The sequence below is a fragment of the Cydia amplana genome, chromosome 8 (assembly GCF_948474715.1).
Source record: "Cydia amplana chromosome 8, ilCydAmpl1.1, whole genome shotgun sequence".
Lineage (NCBI taxonomy): Eukaryota > Metazoa > Arthropoda > Insecta > Lepidoptera > Tortricidae > Cydia > Cydia amplana.
The window spans coordinates 14,888,277-14,906,952 of NC_086076.1; the positions used below are offsets into that span (position 1 = coordinate 14,888,277).

General features: G+C 38.8%; 1 protein-coding gene across 27 annotated transcripts in view; it reads right to left on the reverse strand.

Annotated features, from left to right (window-relative positions):
• Nucleotides 1–329: 329 nt before the first annotated feature.
• The window catches only part of LOC134650171 (protein still life, isoform SIF type 1), a 167,711-nt gene continuing 149,364 nt past the window's right edge, over nucleotides 330–18,676 (reverse strand). For 9 of the 27 annotated variants that reach the window (XM_063505027.1, XM_063505035.1, XM_063505033.1 and 6 more), the window contains 13 exons: nucleotides 13,532–13,635; nucleotides 12,567–12,761; nucleotides 10,001–10,195; nucleotides 9,800–9,908; nucleotides 9,299–9,478; nucleotides 9,082–9,219; nucleotides 8,846–9,003; nucleotides 8,572–8,759; nucleotides 6,878–7,025; nucleotides 6,091–6,177; nucleotides 5,465–5,588; nucleotides 4,982–5,132; nucleotides 3,746–4,762 (listed from right to left, as the gene is read on the reverse strand). In XM_063505027.1, the coding sequence (XP_063361097.1) occupies nucleotides 3,982–4,762; nucleotides 4,982–5,132; nucleotides 5,465–5,588; nucleotides 6,091–6,177; nucleotides 6,878–7,025; nucleotides 8,572–8,759; nucleotides 8,846–9,003; nucleotides 9,082–9,219; nucleotides 9,299–9,478; nucleotides 9,800–9,908; nucleotides 10,001–10,195; nucleotides 12,567–12,761; nucleotides 13,532–13,635 (2,558 nt within the window). In that variant the 3' untranslated portion in view covers nucleotides 3,746–3,981. Of the gene's footprint in view, nucleotides 1,008–3,740; nucleotides 4,763–4,981; nucleotides 5,133–5,464; nucleotides 5,589–6,090; nucleotides 6,178–6,877; nucleotides 7,026–8,571; nucleotides 8,760–8,845; nucleotides 9,004–9,081; nucleotides 9,220–9,298; nucleotides 9,479–9,799; nucleotides 9,909–10,000; nucleotides 10,196–12,566; nucleotides 12,762–13,531; nucleotides 13,636–18,676 lie in introns of those variants that run through there. The other 18 variants (XM_063505037.1, XM_063505051.1, XM_063505052.1 and 15 more) reach the window with 11 other exon arrangements.

The window sequence follows — 18,676 nt, forward strand, 5'->3', positions numbered from 1 at the left end:
AAGTGCATTTACTAGGAAATATTAAGGTACGATTTTGTATTGTGGCACAGATGAATTTATTTATTATAAAGTACAAAAGTAACTTACATAATTAGGTATTCATCGACAAATAATATTCAATACGTGCGTACTCGCAGTTTCCAGTCTATTGCTGGAATAAGTGTAGAAACACAACATGGTTCGAGCTTTATTTTCAAGAGAAATCTGCATTCATTAGGTAACGCGACTGAGTTTTTAAATATAAATTCAATTTCAACTAACCTTAAATATAATAAATAATATTGTAACGAAGTAAACAATAACTTGATCAATTACATCGTGTGTAAACCATGTAAAAGTTCATAGGTGAACAGAAAAGTGCGAATGGCTAATTAATTAATATTTTCTTTTAAATCCTTACAGGCTCCATAAATTAACAACGTGATTGATATATCACGAGTCAGTACAATAAAAAATATAGTACGGCGAGACTTAGACAAAGAGGGGAGAAAATATAGGTTGTGCCGAATTAGGTTTAGATATTTATCACAAGAAACTCGCGAAACAAAATACATCGCATTGGGATTGTAATGATAAACAGAATCTTTGCTGTTGTATGTAATTTTAACAGTATAAAACGGATTTAACTTCATCATTAGCTAACATCAGCCCCACTGTAGGCGGTGAGAATTATTCACACATTTCAACCCACTAACGGGACCAGTGGGGTGACGCAAGTTGGATATCTACGAGCGACTGACCTGAAGGAACTTCGAGCCGATCGAAGCTTCCTCGGTCGGAGGTCATATATAGGGGAGAGGGACAGAACGTCGTGGTCGCGGGAGTCTAGTGTCGGTGGTCCGGCGCGAGCGACTTGCGGCTCGCGGAGAGGTGGTGCGCGCGCGGCGCGGGGCGCTGCGAGCGGGGCAGCGTGGTGGGCGCGGAGGGCGCGCCGCCCGCCGCCCCCGCCCCGCCGGCCCCCGCGCTCGCCTCGCTCATCATGTCGCGCGGTTTCCACACGGGCGATCCTACAACAACCAAACACCAAACTCTTTAAGTTTCACTTCCTCGTTTCAATTGACGAATTTTAAATTTAGAATGACAATTTTGCTCCGATCACCAGGACATCGCGGCGGCAAAAGAGTTGAATGTTTGATGAATGTTGTAGGTGCCACGCCCTGTTAGAAAGCGTACGAACATCGAGCTACACGGACGGCCGACTCCGTTGGGTCGAATGGAAAAAAAAGTTCGGAGAGTGAGCGTGCTCACTTGTGGCCGACGCGTTCTACGCCGGTCAACATTATCATCGAACATTCAAATAATATCACATCTACACAATACAATTATAGTACGGCTACTTGTTCGCACAGTAGACTAATACCTATATATCCACTAATTTCTAGAGTGCAGCTAATGAAGAGGCGTTGCCTAATTGTGATCTAACACCAGATATCCACGTCAAGACTCTTACTGAGCATATTTAGGTGAGAGCGATACGTATCGATTGAAGTGTTGGTGAGCTATGTGAAGCGCTAGGTGATAAACGACGGTGGGTTTGCCTATCTATTTACGTATATGTCTATGGTGACGCCATTTATTATTTTTACGATAATTGCGATTAATTTTATCAATATCCAGGCTACAATTTTATTAACTATATATTAATTTGTTAATTATAATATGCAATATGCGTTTAGTATTTTATTATAGGTGGACATATTATCCTCCTTAAAGGAAGTTAAGTTATATTCACTAGAAGGTGTCAGTACTGCAGTGAGTTCGCTTTGCATAATAATATTAGAAAGTTGCAGCGAATATTTTCATCTGAATTAAACTTTAAGGATGTTTTTTTCTAGTTCATAAGAAAATTACTTAGTTAAATCCCAGAATGAGATCAATAATATAATAAAAAATGTTACTGTAACTCACGAAAAAAGACACAATAAATTATTCTGTCATATATAAAAGCCCGTTGCAAAGAAATGAGTGCAATCGATTGCAAATATTAGGCACAAAAAATGTAAAAGGTAAATTTTGCCTTAGGGCATAAATTGAATAATATAATAGTGAGTAATAATTAGAATCTATAAGCACACAAAGCAGTACTAACCCCCGTTTACATATATTTTATCGAGGGCACGATTACTCACATACATATACACGTGTATAACTGGTAAAGCTATAAAACCGATAATGTCTTAAACTTTATTAGGAAATTGAGCTGGCGCAGAAGGAAATCTCAGAAATAAATTAAGTCTCATTAAATATAGGTACTTCGAAATGGAAGACATAATGGTTTAAACTATACTTAGGCCCTTTACATAATAATAATTTGATAAGATAACCTATAAGAATGTGAAGGGTACACGGAAAGAGAATGTCTAACCAATTTTTTTCAAAAATGAGATTTTTATCTCAAAATGTAGAGCTCTCAATTAACTATCAGTTACAGGTTCTGTTACCTCTGTAATTATAAATATAACTCCTTTTTTCTCACTTTAGAACACCCACACACGAAATTAATATGGTTAATTATGTACATCGTTCCTTTCAAACCGCGATAACTCAAAATGTTGTCAGAGTGACTAGACATGATCTTTCCGTGTACCCTTCATGTGAGTGTAACATTCAAATTAAATCGAGGAGAGAGAGAGAAAGAGACACTAAGACGACAGTGACTAAGGGTAACATCAGTACGATTCCACAGCCATTATTATGTAACACTTAGCACTTGGATTATCTAGAATTAAGTTTATAATTGAATATTACGCTTAATATTGGGTGTAAATTACCTTGTCTAACTACTCTTTAAAACTACTACATTCACATAAAATATGAAGCCACTTGACTTTGTGGTATCGCGCGTTGCACGCGAATTGCCCTTGTTGCCCAAGACTATATAATTATGTAATTCAGTCACACTCAGTCGACGAGGCGAGGGGGGTGTTCGGCGCAGCTCGCAACAGAGAGTTCAACAACAGGAACTGGCGTACAATGCGTACTTCCGCTTAAGCTCCATTGGTGGAGGTAGGTAGTGTAATTACTTACTCAAGTTATATAAGATCTTCATTCATTCATGATTCTCTATGCTATGTCGATAATACACTAAGTATTTATTTAAGTATCATTCTAGAACTTTGAGCTAGTCTTACTGTTTTTGACTTTTTTTGGTGTTAATTCCAAAAACTAAATTATAATAAATATCTAAATTAATGTAAGCTAGTGGTGTGAATTATAGGTATAAAAAATATATTAAAAAGGTAAATTGACCTTTTATCCTTCACTACTCAATTCCATTTATTATGATAGGACTGCAGGTACCTACACACCGTTGACTGCTTACGTATACGACCAGGTACAAAGTAAGGATCTAAGTAGGTTTCGGATAGAGCTCGGATACTATGTACTTTAAAAAAACAGAGTACCTACTTACTGCAGATTGGTATGGCAGTGTTTTAAATTAAAACTGCGTTATCGGCCTAAGAGGATCTTATAATCTTTAAATAATTTTTAAAGTGTCATTGAATAGAACTTGCTAACTATGTAAACAAACCGCCATACTAAAATTGACACAGAATGTCAATTTACTAGTAACTTTTGTTTACATAGTTAGCAAGTTCTATTTAATGACACTTTAATAGGAAGATGAATACATCAATGAGATTGGAAGGGCAGAAAACCCAATCTCACTAGTCGTAATTTTCCTAGTTATTAGTTGCTCGTACCTATCATTTCTTAGACCAATAGCAAGATTTCAAACATATAGTCGACTAGTAATCATTATTAATAACCAAAACTCATTCGGAAACTTGGTTGCGCATCTGCTTAGACGTGTATTTGATCGAATTCATTCCTCTCGTAATGACGGTTGTTGGTGCAAATATCTCGAACGGGCACGTCTTCGAGAGTTTCGATGCTGCTTCTGTCCGAAGAGGTCAGAATCGAATGATGGGCAGTCAAAGTCTTTCGCCTTGACTTAGGGGACTTGCCCCTAGGCTTATGCTAGGAGGTTTTGCTTTGCTTTTTCCCAGAAAGGTAGCATTGCACACAGGTTGGGTGTTCGATGGCTTTAGTAATTGATTCCGTCGACTTTGACACTACGATACCCATCTTGATTGCCTTGTCTTCTGCTTTAGCAAGTTGGGAGTAGTGTGTCATTCTGTCTAGCGAGTTAGTTCCAAGCCTAGCCAGTTTTTCCCCGCTCGATTTCGAAGACCGACGGCTCACATTAGGTGATTTACAGGGTGATCTGTCAAAACTCGCCTGAGGGGTTCTCATTATTCCCTTCTTAGGAGCCGGTTTGGGGGAACGAGACCTGTCCATGCTGTTCTCTCGAGATTTCATAATGCTGCCGCGTGGAGATCTAGATCCATCAAAACTTTGTTGCGGGGAGCGAGACTTATCAATGGATCCACGGGGTGACTTGGACTGATCAATGCTACCTCTAGGTGACCGATGTAAAGTTTTGCTGTGTTTCAAGCTCGATTTGTTAGGAGATTTACAGACTATAACTTTAGTGACACGGTCTCGATCTGGCGATGGATCCATGGATCTGTTGGGCGACTTATCCCTATTGATACTACTGCCGCTGCATGACCGGATGACTTTTATCTTTTTCTCAGAAGTTGTGGAGCTTTTTCTTTCTGGCGAGGATTTAAGTGACTGTGATTCCTGCTTACCCAGTTCTTTGACCATAGTAGGCTGGTACTGCGTAGGCTGGTGCGAGGACTGGATCAACTTGGCCTGGCTGCCGGTGCTGCCGGCACTCAACGTCGACGTCGTGCTGCGAAAGCGCATACAATGTGACGTGAGTACATTAATCAGGAGTTTTACTTAAAGCAGTCAGTAGTGACATATGTATGAGTAAAATCAAGCAAACCTACATAAATTTAGAGCGCGTGGAAGAAATCAAAATAATATTAAAGTGTAAAGAGTAGCCAATTCGAATCGGTGTAGGTAATGACATGTGTTGAAAGTGGTTAACCCATACATATGCTGGTACCTTAATGTCAGATGGTTGGGAGTTCTGCCTAACCCTCGCTTGGGAGGAGGTTGCGGGTGCTCGTCCTCTCCCTCCGACTTGGAGCCGGGGTCGGACTTGTCGGTGTCGGGCGGCGGCGGCGGCGGCGCGCGCTTTACACTGGCTTGGGTATCTAGTGGGGAAGGAGAAGGAATGGGCCGATGTTAGTACCGTTAGTGATCCCATGCACTGACAAATATTAGTATTTCAAGTAAGGCGCACAAATACAACATTAACACATTTTTTTCATGTTATTGAAAAAGTTTCGGGAGGATTAATCTTCACTTTGGTTTTCCATAATGCAAAGTAGAAGATAAATCCAATCAATTTCCCGTCAAATCATGCTTTATAAATCCTACGCGTTTTCCCGCAGCTATAAACATCCAGAGATTGGTCCAACACTCAGGGAGTGAGACACGAACACTACCACACAATCGCAAGCTTAGTAAGGATATGTTTTCGTACATTTCCGGGACTCACCGGCGGCGTCCCCGAGCGTTTTGCTCCGGTGTCGGAACGCAGGCTCGTCTGCGACCTCTTGAGGTGGCTCATCGGCATCTTGGGAGTTTTCGCGCGAAAGATCGCCGACCTGAAATTAAAGCCATATTTGGTCATTTCCTAATAATTATTTAATCTATTTGAAGTCGCACCCAGCTGAAAAAAACACTTCTTTTTTAGAAAGTGAAAGTGTTGAAGGCTGTTTGGAAAGGGAAATTAAATGAATAAAATAATGATTTGATTTATTTTTAATTCAACGTAGTAATCAGGAGTTGTAAAGTTTAAATATGTATTTACTAGTAAGACACGAGTTTTACCATGGACAGTAAACAATAGTATATTAACGTGTTTTTAGTAATTCACGCGACATAGTGCTTGAAGAAGGAGACCTAGGCTCTCCAAAACCTGTCGCGGGAGTGGCTAAAAACACGCGAGTTAAACCGTAAAATTAGCTTATTGTTAGTAGGCAGTTTAAATACGAAAATACTATATTATGTTTTATGTACAAAAAATAAATGTTTTAAATATTAGAGTATAAAGCGGATAAATTGGTTCATAAAAATATTTATTAGAAGACTTGACAAATATTTTACCTCAATATTGCCGGCTGATAACCGCTGTCCCGAGGTTTTAGGTTTTTTCGTTTTCCCGAGTGTTTGAGATCCTTGCATGACTTGCACCTAGATAATAAACAAAATATATTGTAGGTACAAAAGTATGATAATTGAGGGCAGGGTCAGGTTGTGTACAGACTCGCGATAAAAAGAGGCAAACGCCAAAAGAAAATAAAAATGTATCGGGATGACGGCTGCTACAATAAGTCACATAATTGTCATACAGGTAGGTACAGTAAGGTTTTAATTGGCGTTTTCTATCAAAGATTGCCGTCATGGCTAGACCCTCTGGTGCTTGGGGCTTCCGCCGCAATAGGGTTTGAAATCCGGATCAGGAATGTATGAAATTATCCGGATTTGGATCCGGATCCGCGGATCTTCCCATACATTTCGGATCCGTCGTGCAAACCCTAGCGTATGAGGGGCCCGCGGTTTATGGACACGGCTATTTTGAAGACAGCGTAACATTATTGTACACTCGGCAAAACTATTGGCTTATCACCCCTGTATACATATTTGTACGCATGGATGCTAAGCTAATAGTTTGGTGACTGTACCAATTCAAGAGAAAGAAAGGGCCAGATTCCGATTTTGAACTAGATATCTATTAGATATCACCAAGATATGTCAGTGTCAAACAAGTGTCAAATGTGACGTGTTTGTTTGAAGAAACGTCACTATTAATACTTGTTTGACATTGACATATCGTTTCAATATCTAGTATTTGACATATCTTAAAGTTTGAATAAGGCTGAAAGTTAGCTACCTGGTGTCTAGGGCGGTCTCGCTCGAGCGTATGCGGTGCTCGTGGCGGCATGGGAGCTGGCCGGTTCGTAGGCAGCGCCATGTTGCGCACCGACTCACGAATGATCTGCCGAATCGTCTTTAGGAACGCGTTGCGGAAATCTGCGGTACTGTACAGAAACATATGGAAGTAAGTTTTTTAGAACATATTTATATTATCATTCTTATCAAATTTCAACAGATGCTGTATGATTTTCAGATCTAATATTAAGAGCAATAAATTTAGTTATAAATAAATATAACATAAAAGTATGGTAACTGTAAACGTTTCTGGACAACTTTTTACATCGTGTACTTAAGCCAAAACTGCGTTATAACGCAAAAGTGTGTAACGCGTGTAAAATTTTATCATTTTTATCAGCCTTAGTCTTAGTCTTTGTCTGATATTTAATTATAAAGTTTGTTCTCACTAGCCTTTTCGGAACCTAACACTTTTTATAATTAAAAGTTTCTTACAATAACAAGTAACTATAATTATAAGTAGGATACAAATAAATAAAAAATTAGCGACGTTTTCGCAAGTTTCAAGCCACATATATTGTTGGATTACAGGATGCATGGATTAGGGTACCTACACTACACTTCAGGTTTTAATTAAATTGGTACAATTTCATTTAAACCTTATTGATACGGCCATGATAGGTTTAATAAATTATCAGTGTTATCAAAATTAACTACTCGCGTAATCTTAAATTAAATTAAATAGTAATAATAATTTTGAAATACATAAACATTCGCTTTATTTGTTACTAGACATAAGTATGTTTGTAACTAACATTTGTTTTGAAATTAAAAAGCTCGGAACGATTGCGGTCTTTTCTCTTTCAAGTTTAATAAGCATCTGTAGGTTTATCACGAGTGCACCGCGACAGTTTCTCTCGCGCGAGATATTGTCACCGCACACTCATGCAGCTGAAAATTATAACATAAATAAACTAAAACAAACCTAAAACGCCGCCGTAGGTATATTACTTATTAAGACGCTGTTGTATCTTCTTTTTGTTAAATATGTTCAACAATACAAAAATAAATATGTCTGAAAATAGAAGAGCGTGCGCACGCAAAGTTACGGGTCTGTATGAGTAATACCTATATAATGCTATATAAAATAATAATAAATAAATATTGGGGGACATCTTACACAGATCAACCTAGCCCCAAACTAAGCAAAGCTTGTACTATGTGTACTAGGCGACGATATACATACTTATATAGATAAATTCATACTTATATACATAGAAAATACCGGAAGCGCTGGTGGCCTAGCGGTAAGAGCGTGCGACTTGCAATCCGGAGGTCGCGGGTTCGAACCCCGGCTCGTACCAATGAGTTTTTCGGAACTTATGTACGAAATATCATTTGATATTTACCAGTCGCTTTTCGGTGAAGGAAAACATCGTGAGGAAAGCGGACTAATCCCAATACGGGCCTAGTTTACCCTCTGGGTTAGAAGATCAGATGGCAGTCGCTTTCGTAAAAACTGGTGCCCACGCCAATCACTGGGATTATTTGCCAAGCGGACCCCAGGCTCCCATGAGCCGTGGCAAAATGCCGGGACAACGCGAGGAAGATGATGATGATACATAGAAAATACCCATGACTCACCCACCCCGTAATATAATATTAAGTATGCATTCACCGACGTGTCTGTCTTACCTGTTTGACAGCACGTAGACCTTCTCCGAGCGCCGCTGCAGCTGGCTGCGGAGATGGATGAGCTCCCAAAGGAAGTGACTGTCCATATCCTTTGCAGATGAAGCCCGAACCTGGACCTCTGTCACGGGAATCAACACTTGGTATCGAATTATTTCTACCTCGTTTGAATTATTCTTTGAAGACACTCCCTGTGAAATGAAATAGAAATTGTAATCATACTGAACTTTTCCCTGCAATTTTATTTCAAGTATTTCTTTTCAAACTTCAAGCTTACCATTAACTTTTTCTTTTGTCTCAGTCTTTCTTTACAGAGGAAGACAACGGCTGATTTGAATACAAAGCACATAGCGTGCAGTTCCAATCCTTTCTTTATTTTACCTAAAAAGTCTGAAATATTTAACCATTCTACACCCCCGTAATATAACAAATCACCTGAAAATTAAAAAATAAACATTAGTTTTTTTGCCTTGACTAGTATACGGATAACATTTTTCATACAAAAATACGTACCAGGACTTAGGTCTATTGGTTGCTTGCAAGACTTTTGGTGTTGTCTAAACAAGTGATCAAATATAGCACCATATTCTTCATGTATTCGTTGCATCTCATTAATGTGTTCAGCAACTTTCTCCATACCTTTCAACGCCTCTGAAATATTTAAATGAGTTTGTAAACAAGCGTGTTTTCCTTAATATATAAATACAAAGGGAACTCGCTGCGCCCTTACCTACTAAATGTAGATGTTCTTCAGAATTTGCATCAGTCAAATTTCTCAATTGCTGGAGCAGTAATGGGTACTTAAGTATCCGCTGAATTGGTTTAATTAAGTACGACTCCAAAGTTGACGAATGTTGTTGTTTTGGATTTCTGGCAGCCAAGAATTCTTGCAATGCCTGATTGCCTTCATCTGTGCAAAATGGAATTCATTTAATAAGTAATATCAACTGTTATGATTTAAACTTTAAATCACATTTAATAGAAGTTAATATAACTACTACTAAGTTAATATTAATTAGAGCAGCCATACACTAAGTGTGTTCCGCGGAACCCTAGGGTTCCGCGACACCCCTGCAGGGGTTCCGCAAGAATTTAGAACACTTTAGTCGCCTCGAAAAGTTTTAGGGTAGGGGTAGGGTTCCATCAAGTATTTCGCTTTCCAAAAGGCTTCCGTCAAAAAAAAAAGATTGAGAACCGCTGAATTAGAGTTATAAAACATGATGAAACTTACTTGGATGTAAAACTTTTTGTGCTTTACTGTGACTAGCGCAGAACGAGCTATATAATTTAAAATGATTTACGTAGTAGAGGAAGGCATTTCCCACCGCGAACAGTATATTCTGTAAGAAACATGTTATTTCTGAGTATCGTTCCTGCACGTGTTTAGCTAGTTTATATCGAGAGTATGTAATAAACAGGGCGAAGCACTTACCTTAAATTGGTTTGAAAATTCAAAGTGATGGAAGTTAGGCTCCGATTCAAGCGCTTCCTCTAAGTTTTGCAGAAATTGCCGTTGGAACGTAACAATCTCCTGGATATTTCCGAACAGCGCGTTGATCTCGGCGTTCGATAAAAAAGTCTCCCTTTTCAGAGGCTCTAAGTAATTCTCTAATAAGTTGTTTAGATTCTGGAAATATGATATGTTGATTATTAAAATAAACCGTCGTTTAACTGAATATCGGGTGCCTAATTAATTCATTTTACGGGATCAGACTACGGTTTAGTAGAAGATTTGTAGTTAAATCAAGCGCAGGTGCGACCGGCTTTACGAAGTTTTAATACATTTTGTAAACGCATTAAAAGTTTTCGGTTTAATGAATATTTATGTCAGCAAATACAATTTCGTCACGCTTTAAATTCATTTGTATAGTGACGTGTGTATGTATGTAATGTGATGGCTCGTTAGTCGCAAGCAATATGCATACTCATAAGAGTTGTGAGTTCGAGTTAAAGGAACGCAGCGAATACCAATGCGCGATATTGCTTGCATCTAGGGTTGCCAGATCGAAAGGCGCTATTATCGGGAAAAACTAAAAAAAAACGGGATTTTGAGACTTAAGTCGGGAAAATAAAAAACATTCAAATTAAAGTAATTACATTAAAAACAACGATATTTTACATTATTGGCACTAAGTCAGTTGCTCTGCCCATAGACGTTTTTATAACGCTGACGCGGCTGACACGGGTCGCTCGCTCGCTCGACGACAGTTCGGAACTTGAAATTATTGTTTTATAACGTGCAGCTGTTTTTCGGGACAATTTCCACTTTGTTGGGAATCGGGTCCACATGCTAAAAATCGGTAGAATCCCGCCGAATCCCGACCATCTGGCAACCCTACTTGCATCGGCCCGCGCCCGCGCTGAGATAACAAGTGGCACAAGTATGCCGAGTTAACAAATTCCCGCTGAATTACGCGGAAATGGGGCAAAGTTGCCGATCGGGGGTGCCTTTATAAACACGTTCATAGTGCTGTTTCTTGTTTAAAATTATCTTCGTGTCGGGGCGCAGACAATGGATACCTACGGGTTGTTTACAAAGCGGTGAATTAAAGAGAATATTGATGATAAATATCTATATAATATATGTTTAAGTAAATGACTAGTTTTTATTGAACATAGTTAATTAACTACGACTATGATAGACGATAAACATCAAAAACCAATATGTACCTACTCCGGGCTCAGAGGGCCTACCGCGAACCACGTTCGACGTGTTGCCTCCCTGTCACACTTACGTACGAATTTACAAGTGCGACAGAGAGGCAACACGTCGAACGTGGTTCGCGGTAGACCTCAGCACGGTTCCATTTTTATCGACTATCACTATGCCCGTCACTTTCGCACTTACATACTTGTTAGAACGTGACAGGCATGGTGATAAACGATAAAAATGCGACCGTGCTACTAGGGCTAGTCTCAAATTACAGCGCACAACCACTACGAGTGTGAATAAAATGGAATCGCTCACAAAATCGGATTTTTCACATCGCAAAAAACGTCGATCTTTTTATTCCAAGCGAAGAGGGATTCCAAAGGCTTTACATCCATAATTATTCTTTCAGACAACTGGCGGCCAATCAAACCCTTTGTGTGGGATGCTCTGTGCCCCTTATTTAAACTAGCTATCCGGCAGAGCATTGTTCGCTGCATGTTTGCGATCACTGTTCATGTGTCATTGTTATCATATTCATGTATAAACATTAATGGACATTTTTACATAAATTGACTAAGCCCCACGGTAAGCTCAAGAAGGCTTGTGTTGTGGGTACTCAGACAACGATAGATATAATATACAAATACTTAAATACATAGAAAACAACCATGACTCAGGAACATATATCTGTGCTCATCACACAAATAAATGCCCTTACTGGGATTCGAACGCAGGACCGCGGCTTCACAGGCAGGGTCACTACCCACTAGGCCAGACCGGTCGTCTAAGTCTTGTTAAAACAAAGCCGTGCTTCAGATGCAAAATAATGATGAATATGATTATGCTAACTTCGTTAAGCCCCAAGAGGATGTTTTTCTAAAGCGTCCTCTTTGTTTTTACCCTAGTTCGTAACCTACTTATTTCTCACATGGGATTTCACAACAACATCTGTTTACCTACTCACCAAACTAAACTAACTCATAATTAATTGTAGCCTCACCGAATGAAACTAACTTATAAATATAAGCACTTACTGTACACATATATTATTAACACGTCTTCCGATTTTTGATTATTTAAAAAAAAAAGAAAAGTATACTTTTAGTTGTAGCTGTTATTCAGGACAATACAGCTTAATTTATCATAATAGGTAAGAGGTTAGCGGGAACAGATCCCTTAAAGGGTTTTAAGTGCACCGCGCGTCTTTGTATTCATCTTCTATATATTCGTCATTTATTTATTTTAGCCTTTAACTAGGTACATACTGTTTATTGAACGAATTATGGAAACAACTAATAAATGAAAATTATTCTCTATATAGTCCAAGTACGTAATGGTTCATTACCTTGACATAAGCGCGTTCGGTGTCGACGAGTTCCGACAGCACTTTCCTCAGCTTGTCAGCGTCAGAGAGGTGTCGTGAGGGCGTCCCGGCGGCGGCGCTGGCCACGCTGCCCGTCGGGCTGCCGCGCCGCGTCTCCGCAGGCGACCGGCACCAGCCCGTCACTTGCTCCGCGCTCTGACGACCACGCGGACACTTCTATTTAATGCCCACCGAGTTAGATGACTGTGTGACTGTTCGCGATCGAGACCATTCCACGACACGACACCGACGGCGACGGCGCGACATTCATGCGGGTACGCTCGCAAGTGAAGTCTTTTAACATGAGCATGATTATGCTTTTATGGCCAAAGTGATGAGAAGTGGTGGTGAAATTTCAATGTTGATACGAAAGCTAATGCATAACGAATTACAAAGGAATAACATTACAGATGTTTAGTCGTAATTTTCTCGTAGCTTTCCTACCGAATAAGTAATTAGTAAGAAGCGAGTAGCGATGAGCAAGTTTTTTCTTTGCTCAATAGAGTTTTTTTTTTAGGAAACAGTTATCGCTGAGAGTGTAAATTAAGCGATCAATAAACTACGCTTCTTGAGCAAGTAAATATCATAGATCGATAGTCGCTTTTTTGCCGACGGTCGGACAGATGCCGAAATGAGACAAAACAATGAAATTTATATGCTAATGACTTCAGCTCGCGACCGTACAATGTGACTGCGTGCGTTGATTGGTTCCATAAAACGTGCTGTGCGGCTGAGGCATATAACAGGGTAGGCCAAATTGTATCCCGTTCCATTTTCCGGACGATTATTATATCCGGGGGAGACATTAGGACATTACCATGCAGGTGCCGTAGCGTAATAAAACGGGAAAATACTCGGGGAGATAAAGGTAATTGAATTGGGAATCAAGTCACACGAGGTAGGTTAGTAGGGTGGCAAACTTATATTTATTGTTTTATGGACTGTACCTTGAGCAGGTTTTCGATCTCGAAGGAGTTGGTCCGAGAGCTGACTTTGGGCGGGCCGGACACGTCCCCGTGCCCGTCCGGGTCGGGGCTGTACAACTCCTTGCCTATTTATACAAATATTATAATTATAATCAGAATTTTATACGTTCTTACGCATAAATAAAAACATTTTGTTGATTGGATGTCTGTTTATAAATGACTCACAGTCTCAATGCTTATTTTTAAACGGACTTTGTGGGTTCGGTTAAAACATTATGCACACAAACAGATATTCAATAGTTGCCTGACAATATGGAACTGTAGATAAATAAACTACATTCAACTTACATTCGATATTAAATTTACTTAAGTATAAGAACTAGTTGGAAATAGAAAACCTATTGTAAAATGTATTAACTTTGTTTCTTGCAAGAATCTCTCAAAACAATAACGTTTGTACATGACAATGTATGTTCTAGCCAAAATAGGTCACCCGTTATCAAAGCTTTCAATATCATAGTCGGAAATTACCCGCTTGCGGTGAAACTTTTATGCAGAGGGACGCTTTATGACAAGTAACACAATGAGTTTTGGCCTCAGCAAGTCAACATTGGCGCAAGCAAATAACCCGAGGTAGGGTCGCGGCCTTTATATGTCGAAGTAGAGGTGGCCGCGATGCTTAAAATACCTACTGGAGGCGCGAGGCGGTTTCCAGGTATTAAAAATGTTAACAAAACGTTCTCGTCGTTTAATATGCTGCGCTGACGATATCAAGACCCAGCAAAATTTGTCTAGGTACCTACATAAAACCGTTATATACCTAATGAATATGTATATTTAGTGATCCCTCTAATTTAGATAAGAATGAGTACTTGTTTGTAATGAAAAACAGGGCAGGATGAACGAATGCCGAGAACTTAAACGAAAAAATATTGTTTTTAAATTTTCAGCCACTCTAGATATCAAGCTCAATTATTTAATATATTAATTCTGCAATTACGAACCGGGGCGGTTCCATGTAATTAAATTAATGTCGATAACACTTATATTTGTTTTATATGTATAATATTATTTTAAGGCACACAAAATAATTGACAGTAATAAAACGCATATCATTATCAATCACCAATCTAATAAAGATAACCCTAATATTCTATAATAAATCTTAATGTTTTCTGTAGATGTTAGAATCGCTTAATTAGTTTCCCTGTTACAGTTTATTCATTTATCTTAATTCATTACCCTTTTGTATCTAATGCTGGACTGGCTTTTCCACCCTACAACCCTAATTACCTAAATCTACCTTAATGAAAATATGTTACTTTTTCACTCGCATTTCTATGTCTATTTTATATATTTTCTGGCTAATTAAGAGAACGATGAAGATTAATGTTTTATTACGACAGCAAACGCTCTTTAAACTTTCTCGTCATCTATGAAAATGAAAAATAAACAACGAACAAAAAGAAAAAGCCCTACCTTTATACTAAAGAACATAATTTCACGCGGGAATACGCCACGACGGAAGAAAAATGAAACAATCAGAAGTTGAGAAAAAAAGCGTCATGAAAATAATAAATGAAAGGCTTTTTTCGCTACACGTATTGAATACGCATCATTAGAAGGGGAAAAAAACAGAAGTGAGGGTCTAAATTGTCTTGTTAGGCTGAAATGTCATAATAAATAACGTGGTGCGGCCGAGAGCGCGCATTGTTCGCTTGGTTCCTCGCACGGGGCCGCGCCGCGCCGTGCTCCGCAAGCCGCTCTCAGCCCCAATATATGCCGGGATACACATCATAAAACAACAACTACGACACGAGTCGATACGTCGACATAATGAACACACGCACGGTATAGATTGTTAGCGTTTCAAGAGTGCAACGATTTCGAATCGGCGGTTTTAAATAACGAGCGTTACACTCGCTGCCCAAAGAGAAAAAGGCTTCGGTGATAAACCAGAATTTATGTAGAGTCGGCCTCGTTTATTTGAATATAATTTACAAGCCGACTACACAAAGTGCCTTATAAATATTGGAGAATTAAAAGAAAGCTGGCGCTGAACACGAAATATAGGCCAAGGTTGATTATAATTCGTGCAGCGAGGGCTCCGCATTTCTCTTTCACATTTTTTCTGTGAATGATTTTGAGAGGGTTGAAGCTTCATATGAATGAATTAGAGCAAAAAACATTTTTTGTATTACTGAGACGGGTAAGTACGACACGGCCTTTTCCTTTTATACATTTTGGTTGAATGCGAGGCATTTAATTTATAATAAAATATTAAAACGCAAATGCGAGTCAGATATTACGAGTATTTTAATATCCATGTGAGTAAATATGTACAAGCAAGTAATGCCTTAATGCCCAAGGCATAATATCGGTAAGTCAAATGCGAAGATCATAAACCCACATTTCATATCGACGTAGGTATCTATATCGTCTTAGATATAGTAAAAAGGGTGGGTATAAAATCAATAATCGCCGCAGTAGCGAAGGCCGTAATTTTGTAATCTGCGATGCACAAATACTACTGGCTGAGAGCCACAATACCAAGTCTATGAAGGTTGGGGGATCGGGAATGATGCCAAGTATTATGCAGACATGAAGATTGAAGAGTTGCTTGTTAAGCGGCAACCGCAATACCAAATGAATGATGACTCCAATTTCAGCGTGGAAGGAAATGAAGTCCATATTTTCACCCAGTGAGATTATTGGTGGGTTGCCGTGGTGCCTATCAAAGTTTTAAATTTACGGTTTATTAAATTACTTTCTTCGGTTTCATATTTGCAGTTGATAAAAGTTGGGTACGTTCGTTTTGCTAGATCTGGCGTTGATACCTATTCTGTACCTACAAATTTGTTGTTTATGTACATTTTATTCTGAGGTTGGTGCAATAAAGAGGATTTGTATTGTATTGTATTGTATCTAGCATCCGCTGTACATATAAGAAACGAACTCGGTAGTAATTTTACTTTCTAAAATTAATTCCATTCAGCACCTGGAAAACTTACTTACAAATATCAAGGAGAAATGGGGCACTGAGCTGAGCATGAACAACTAGTTAAAGTAAACATTGCTGTATATTTATTCATAATGGCGGGCGATAGTGTTTATGTAGGGTAGGTGAGGCTAACAAGCATGCAAGGCCAAACTTTATGATTGATCACCCGCATAACTTCCGATCTCGTAACAATAACGATGTTTGATAGAGCGCTGAGAATAAAACAAGTTTACACGGACACAAGTCCAAAGTACGTCGTAAAATAAAGCACAGAGGCGAAGCGGCAATAATTTGCAAATTCTATTGATCCAGACCCATTGTCCTAGAATGGTTGATTTGTTCGCAGAGGGTTTTGTACCTACATGCTGCGACACGACAATACGCCAGCCCGGGCGAGGTTGCGGTTTGTCTCTTGCAAAAGGAATTTCACACTCGTATGTGGGTAAGGTAAGACTATCTTTGTCTTTGTACCTGCACATCCAGCCATGTAACGAATCTGCATATACGAAGGTGCTTATACATTTTTATGTTACTAAAACGTCTGTAAAGGCAATGTTTTTTTTATCTGCGAAGCCTTGTAACAGTACACTCTGTTTACTTAGTAAATCCCTTCCCTGAACTGTGAGAGCTTTGCCGCTTTATGTTTTGAAAGAAAATAAAGGTAATACAGAAAACAAGCGTCTAAAGTAGGAATTACTGTTATACTCAGTCTGCGGGCTGGGCGTAGGCGTGTGAGAGGGCGAACGGCCGCGGTCGGTAATCCTTTATCCTCACTGAATTAGGCATAATTGGAAAGGTGTTTGTGTTCCACAGAAATCTGTTCAAATTTGTACCTTGTATAATGGAATCTCAGTAGCGAAGCCGGGCACAATCGAAGATTATTCAAATATCAAATATTTGCATATTGCTCAAGCTGTAGGCATTAATGCCAAAGTTACATAAATGACGATTTAATTAACTCATCTAATAGGTTACATTGCTTAACAAATTGTAAATTGTAATATCTATTGAAAATTAATTTGTCCCATAATTAGCTATGCTGTGAGTAAATAACTACCTACCATCACGCTGTCGACTACCTAAATAAGCAATTTCAGTTTATCAGTTCATCTTAAAAGTCAATGGATATATATGTAGACATCCTTGTAAACATGAACTCAAACAATATCACTAATTCCTTTTACGCTAAGTAATACGGTTCACAGTGAAAAAAGAGGCACTCAACTTATTTTTTGGATATATTAGGAATAGCTCCTCCAACATTAATTCATTAAAACTTTTTAGCCTTTTAGCCTTTGTACTCAAATATTCTAAAAGCAAGTAAAACGCGAGCATAACAATGGAGTCATAAATACCTACCCTATTTAAGTTTGTTTAACCCTCCGGATAGCTCGCAGACAAAAAGGTCTGTAATAAAATGATCGTATCTCAAGTCGTAATTCAAATCGAGTTCACTTTGGAGGTTCGAGGCCAGCTTTAACTTTTATGAGTTTTACGTGAGAATATCATTTACAATTTAATAACATAGCAACCTCGTATGCATCAAATGTAAGTATGGATTTTCAGTTTCTACTTTACATTTTTTATGGAACCATAAACACCATAAGCAGTAGATTTACTGCCACATATCAATATAAACGTTGAGTGTGAACACCAGCACATACTGACAACAATCAAACAAATCGATGCTACAGTCTTAATCTGAACTCAATCTATAATTTTGATTTTCCGTTTGTTTTAACTTAATGTACTCATTACTTGCGTATACCCAAATGAGCTAGCAATTAAATTGCATTTAAATGCAACAAAACAGTTATTATGCAACGGAGGGCTTTGGTTTACTAAAATAACACACACAAAGACCGATGAACATCTATCCAATTAGTTTTGAATGATTCACGGTTAGTTTCATTAGACTTATATACACCGGGATATGAACCGTGATTACATTTAGTATTGTTTTCGAGCTCCCGATATTTCGACTTACATGCATCTTGTTCACGGGTTACTGAAGATAGCGGGTGGGTGTCGGAAACAACACTAAAGGTAATCACGGTTCATATCCCGGTGTATATGTCGGCGGCCGATCGTAAGATCAGGCATATCGTGAAATTCCTAGGCATATCGTGAAACGTGAAAATCTTTGACCCATTCCCTGAGTCGAC